At 47.0% G+C, this 6169-nt stretch overlaps 2 protein-coding genes across 2 annotated transcripts; both read right to left on the bottom strand.

The window, feature by feature from the left end:
• Positions 1 to 203: 203 nt before the first annotated feature.
• On the bottom strand, positions 204 to 4816 carry LOC110498684 (probable G-protein coupled receptor 83). The gene is made up of 3 exons (XM_036954417.1): positions 4692 to 4816; positions 3812 to 3945; positions 204 to 3115 (listed from the first exon to the last, which is right to left on the bottom strand). Exons 1-3 carry the CDS (start codon positions 4776 to 4778, stop codon positions 2413 to 2415), a joined length of 924 nt encoding a protein of 307 aa, XP_036810312.1. The 5' UTR covers positions 4779 to 4816; the 3' UTR covers positions 204 to 2412.
• A 380-nt stretch (positions 4817 to 5196) lies between these two features.
• LOC118941465 (probable G-protein coupled receptor 83) lies at positions 5197 to 5702 on the bottom strand. Its single transcript, XM_036954418.1, has one exon. It carries the CDS (start codon positions 5688 to 5690, stop codon positions 5229 to 5231), a length of 462 nt encoding a protein of 153 aa, XP_036810313.1. The 5' UTR covers positions 5691 to 5702; the 3' UTR covers positions 5197 to 5228.
• Between the last annotated feature and the right edge of the window lie 467 nt (positions 5703 to 6169).

Genomic DNA, 6169 nt, shown 5'->3' with positions numbered 1-6169 from the left:
CCCTGCAGTACTTAATGCAGCTGGTGGCCACACCAGATACAGACTCCCCCTTTGTTCAGGGACACAATATTCCATTTCTGTTAATCACATGTCTGTGGAACTTGTTCAGTTTATGTCTCAGTTGTTGAATCTTGTTATGTTCATACACATATTTACACATGTTAAGTTTGCTGAAAATAAACGCAGTTGACAGTGAGAGTACATTTCTTTTTTTGCTGAGTTTATGTGCACTATGAGTTAAGGCAATGGATCTCAGAAAGCACAGATAGAGAGAGGGAGAATTCACAATTAAGATCCCACATCACATTTACATCACAAAACCATAATATTACAGATGCTCATGCCTGCTGTTACTACCATCTAACATCATACCCTGGCATCAACATGCAAAACAAGAACAACTTTAATGAAACCAAACATCAACACAAGCATGTTCAAATGTCAGGTTTAAACCACCATCATTGTCGTCTGTACACGTGAGCATCATGTCACAGATGCTCACACTCTTCACCTGGTCTGCTCACCATTCAAATGAATTAAGAACAAAACATTAACACAGACATGTTCAAATCACCATCAGGTCTTGGAGGAACTTGTTTTATGTCACATACTTTAAGTGCGCTTGATTTTAGCTTGCCCTACAACAGAATAGTCCCAAAAGTGCAAAACCCACCCACCTGGTGCTCTTGGTCAGCTAAATGAAATGGATATAAAGTGTTTTAAAGAAAACAAATACAATTGTATCCACGGTCTGGTTGACTGTACCACCAACAGCATCACAGAACCCTTTGACTCTGAGGGCCTCATCTTGTCCACCAGCCGGCTCCCTCTGTAATTGTGCCTGCGGACAAGGTTACTGAGTGCCTAATTTCCAACAAGCTAATGCATAACGTAGCATTCAAGCAGTAGCCTTCTCATTTATAGGAAAGGTCCCAAATGGCACCCTATTCCCCTTTAGTGCACTATTTTTGACCAGGCCTATAGGGTTCCTTCTGTCAAGTATAGTGTTCCACTTTCTTATTTTGCACAGTCCTGAACTCAATCAGTTCTTAAAAGGTTTGGTCTGTAACTTTCATTTATTTATCCAACTGAATGCATATTTATGCTCTGGTACTTTGGCAACTAGTATTTGTAGTCTTTTTTTAACCTCCCACTTTGGGCTGGATGTGTCAATATGTATACATACAGTACATACATAATCTATGAGCAGAATTACTATTTTATGTCAATTAGCCACAAAATCCCTAGGTTGAAAGGGACTGTTTTCAGGAAGCTGTGCAGTGGCATTTTCCTTACATTTACCCCCACGTGGGCCAGCCCCCTAGCAATTAGAGTTTTGGCCAATGAGCTTGAGCCCCTCGCCATTTGAGTGACAGCTAGCAAAAATCACACACAGCAGAGCGAGAGACCGCAATGACGTGGTTCACATTTTCGGGGGCCACAAAAGTACAAGAGAATATCTCTAATAGCTACCACCACATGTGCAGTCAGCTGTCCATGTTTCAACCTGTATCTTACACAGGGACTGCCAGCAGATGTAGGGAGGAAACATCTGGAGCAAAATAATCTTCACCCCACCTCCATAACATTCTTCTTTCCCATGGCCCTGAACTAAATCAGTTGTTAAAGGTCCGATCTGCTACTTTCATGTACAGTCAGAGGTTAAAAGTGTTTCCCCTGCACTTGTTTGTAGTAAACTTTAGGAGTGGATCTTGGCAAATGTACAGAACCTGCTACAGAGTTACTTCAATTCTGTGGGTAACCTTCGGTTACATTTGCCAAGCGAGACCCACCGCCACAGTATACAAGAGTGCAGGGATAGCACATTTGACTGGAAGGGAAAGTTACAGATTGTTCCTTCAAACTCTAGCTCCGTCCGACAAGTGCCTTTGAACGGGGTACGGTAGTAGGTGGCAGGCGCTCATGTTTGTATCAAGAACTGCAACGATGCTGGGGTTTTCATGCTCAACAGTTTCCCACCTGTATCAAGAATGTTCCACCACCGAAAGGATATACAGCCAACTTGACAGCTTACTTGACACCACTGTGGGAAGCATTGGAGTCAACAGGGGCCAGTATCCCTGTGGAATTTTTTCGACACCTTGTAGAGTCCATGCCCTGACAAATTGAGGCTGTTCTGAGGGCAAAAGGGGGGGGGGGTGCAACTCAATATTAGGAAAGTGTCCTTAATGTTTTGTACACTCAGTGTACACAATATGTGCTAACAGAGTAGTTGTTCGTTTGGATGTTGCATTTGTTGCCAGAACTCACCACACCCTGTTCCCATCAATGTGAAACCTTTCTTCCCGAAGGTGGCGCTGTCATGAAAGTTAAAAGATAATACATTTCCTGTTCTAGAGCCCCAACTGTCTTTAGCTAATAACGTAGTCCTTCAACAGGTTGTAGTTGTAGTTAACTGACAGCTACTATAGGCTCCACTGATAGGATGTCTGTTTTATTGGCATGTCTAGCAGAGAAAAGGACATGCCTGTCTTTAGGAAGCTGGTGAGAGGACGAGGAGTGGCTTGGCCGAGAGGAGGCGCGGCTCGGGTGTGAAGAGGCGTGACTCGGACGAGAACAGGTGCGGCTCTCCGGCCAGGCGGCTCTGTGGCAGAGTGCGCAGGAGGGTGGAGCCACCAGCACCGGCCCCACCCCTCCACGCCCCCTCCTCCGGCACATGCCCAATAGCAGCCTTAGCTCCTGGCGGAAGGCGGGGTTCAGACAACAGTAGATGAAGGGATTGTAACACGTCGAGCTCATCGCCAGCCAATGAAAACAGAAATACAAGGCATTGGATGACTGAATGGCCTGGCTGGAGAGAAGCACCACGTAGCAGTTCAGAGGGAACCAGCATACCGCGAACACCCCAACAACCACCAACAACATAGCCAGGGTGCGCCGCCGCTTCCGCCGCTGCACAGCGAACTGCGCAGTGGTGGTGTCCCCGATAGCGTTACGGCGCCACAGGCGGCGAGCCACGGTTGAGTAGGCGGCCGTGATGATGAGGAGGGGTAGGACGTAGAGGAGGATGAAGGTGAGGAGGTCAATGCACTGCCAATAGACGTCAGAGGGCTCGGGGAAGTCGGGGACACAAAGGCTGCGCACCTTCTCCTTACTGAGAGAAAATTGGAGAGGGAGTGAGAAGGAGGGGAAGATAGGGGAGAATGAGAAGGAGGGGAAGATAGGGGAGAGTGAGAAGGAGGGGAAGATAGGGGAGAGTGAGAAGGAGGTGAAGATAGGGGAGAGTGAGAAGGAGGTGAAGATAGGGGAGAGTGAGAAGGAGGGGAAGATAGGGGAGAGTGAGAAGGAGGGGAAGATAGGGGGGAGTGAGAAGGAGGGAAAGATAGGGGAGAGTGAGAAGGAGGGGAAGATAGGGGAGAGTGAGAAGGAGGGGAAGATAGGGGAGAGTGAGAAGGAGGGGAAGATAGGGGAGAGTGAGAAGGAGATTGGAGGACGATAGAGAGAGAGCACATAACCAGCTATGAGTATAGCACAGAGAAGAATACAGTCATGAAAAGTCAACAAGAGAAACAGCAACAACATTGGAAACCCCTAAACAAAACATTGAATGATAAATGTAGGGAGAGTGAGGGGCTGGAGGGAAGAGAGAACTGTGAGAAAAGAATACCTGGTGGTTATTGTGTACACTAAGGTAAAGTGTTTGTTCTATCAATTTAGTGTGTGTGTGTGGTTATCTGTACACGAAGGTGTGTGTGTGTGTGTGTGTGTGTGTGTGTGTGTGTGTGTGTGTGTGTGTGTGTGTGTGTGTGTGTGTGTGTGTGTGTGTGTGTGTGTGTGTGTGTGTGTGTACCTGTACACGAAGGTTAGGAGCTCCTGGTAGATGGCATGAGGCAAGGAGAAGCAGCTGGCCATGACCCAGATAAGAATCACACACACAACACCGCGAGCCGGGGACATGCGGGGCCTCAGAGGGTGGAGAATGACCTGTGCACGCGCACACACACACACACAGTGTTTTTATAAGGCCGCATTATACACACCAGGCCGCACACATTCTCCATGCCACACACTCCATTACACACACCTGCTGCTGTTCTCTGTTTCACACTCCTCCCTTACAAACCACACTTTTAGTTTGAGATAAAAATTGGACTCAAACTCAGCTTGAGATCTGTAGCTCATAAATACATAGGAGACTCATATCCACTCATATCCAAGACAACTCTATGAAAAACAACTGAATGTGAATACCGTCAAATAGTCTTTCAATTGAAAAAATAGACTACAGCAGATGGCAGAAAATAACATACTTGTCCCTATAGCTTGGAAGCTGCCTTGTCCCACAAACTGTGGCAATAAACCAATAATTTAATGTCACGCGTCATTGAAAAAGACTTATACCCCAAAAATATATATTTCTAAGAGGACAAAACAGAAGAATAGTTGGCTTTTGTTGCCTGTATCAAACTGTCAGGCCTGGTGATTGGTGATCCACTGGTTACAAGCTGACAATTAGCGAGTCAATTTGAGAAACCTCTTGAGCTAAGGCACTTTCAGCACTACCGCGTGGACAGCTCCCCAAAGCTTTTTCGAGTGCTAAAGCTTTCCTTACAGCTTTCCTTTACAGCTTTTATTTTACTAGGTTAAGCAAACTGCAACCCTTTAATTAGATGAAGCACACACACGACATTCACGATATTCACCGATTGTATGCATGACAGTTAGCCTACCTGGCGTCTGTCCAGCGCGATTGCCGTGAGCGTGAGTGTGGATACGTGCAGGGAGCAATACTGGACGAACCGGCTGATGTGGCACATTCCCTTCCCGAACCACCAGCTGCTATTCACAAAACGGACCTGAGGGAGACCACACAGGTATGTTGACAAAGCTGTTTTATACTGGCATGATTGAGTGATGAAAAGCTGGAGCCTTCCTATCCATACGTGCTAAATAGAACGATTTAACACGAACATATCTCCCTCACTGCAAGCACTCTCATCATCCAAACCACCTGTGGAAAATTGGTTCAAATGTATTTAAAAACCAACGCGTTCTTCCACTTTCCGGAGATAATCACTGATCTACCATGATGAAAAATGTGAAAAAAATAATGGATATCATTTTTATACCGCAAGATTTCAAAGACGCCTTGTGTGTGTGTGTGTGTGTGTGTGTGTGTGTGTGTGTGTGTGTGTGTGTGTGTGTGTGTAGTCATTTGTGTACAGTGATATTTGTTGTGCCTGTGCCCATAGACAGTAGCGAGGTTGTCATGTCCCCGGTCCGATTCGCACCAAAGTAAAGGGCATGTTGAGCAGCGTTATAAGAATGTCTGCCACTGCGAGGTTAATGATGAACAGACTCGTGGCGGAGTGCATCCGCTTGTTCTTGATCACCACATGGCACACCAGCGTGTTTCCGAACAGCGAGATGACAATGATGAACGAGTAAGCCAGGACCAGTAGGGATTTCACGGTCCGGTTATGGGACTCTCCACCGTAGCAATTCTTAACTGCCATGGAGCGCCAGTCCGCGAGCGTGCCGTCGTCCAGGTCAAGCGAGAAGACATTTGTCCGGTTGGGCGTGTACGGAGCTGACAGGTTTAGCAGCCCTTCTGCATCCACAAATAGACCCCCGCCGAAAATGGTTGAGTTGTTGTATTCCCGTGCCCCCAACCCGTCGAGGCTGGTGGCCAAATAGGTGAGGGACAGCCACAGACACGCAACTCGCATGTCTGCTGGGGAGGGTTATAAAGATAAGCACCGGACGTCCAATCATCAGTCTTCCTCTCGCGTATCAGTGGCGGCGTGAGGAGAGGGGGACATTGCTTTCTCTGCGCAGATACTTGAGAAGATGTGATGCGCACTGTGTGTTGGCAGCACTTTTAAACCCATGCGTGTATGCGCGCGCAGTGTGTGTGTGTGTGTGTGTGGGGGGGGGGGGGGGGGGGGGGGTTTATTTGCTTTCGCTGAGAGAGAAAAGGAGCGAAGCACAGAGATAGAGAGAGGTGGAGGGAAGTGGGACAGAAGGGAGAGAGAGAAATCGAAGTATGAACGCTTAAATGTTTAATTTTACAATGATCAATGAGGTACAGCAGTGTTATGTGAAAGTCATTGTTGTATATAGCTGTTGATTTGAGGCTTACTGTATCTTATTTGTAGCACGGTAATTTATGGCGCTACCCCTTGGTGCAGGGACCCTTTGCATCTTT

The sequence above is a fragment of the Oncorhynchus mykiss genome, chromosome 19 (assembly GCF_013265735.2).
Source record: "Oncorhynchus mykiss isolate Arlee chromosome 19, USDA_OmykA_1.1, whole genome shotgun sequence".
Classification (NCBI taxonomy): domain Eukaryota; kingdom Metazoa; phylum Chordata; class Actinopteri; order Salmoniformes; family Salmonidae; genus Oncorhynchus; species Oncorhynchus mykiss.
This window is presented reverse-complemented; position numbering and strand designations above follow the sequence as displayed.

Bases quoted from the DNA above. Each gene is read 5' to 3' on its own strand.
- LOC110498684 (XM_036954417.1), bottom strand. From the start codon at position 4,778: ATGTGCCACATCAGCCGGTTCGTCCAGTATTGCTCCCTGCACGTATCC. The intron at 3,946-4,691 runs GTAGGCTAACTG...GCGCGTGCACAG, and splicing joins TCGCGCTGGACAGACGCCAG to GTCATTCTCCACCCTCTGAG. The intron at 3,116-3,811 runs GTACACACACAC...ATTTTCTCTCAG, and splicing joins CTCCTAACCTTCGTGTACAG to TAAGGAGAAGGTGCGCAGCC.
- LOC118941465 (XM_036954418.1), bottom strand. From the start codon at position 5,690: ATGCGAGTTGCGTGTCTGTGGCTGTCCCTCACCTATTTGGCCACCAGC.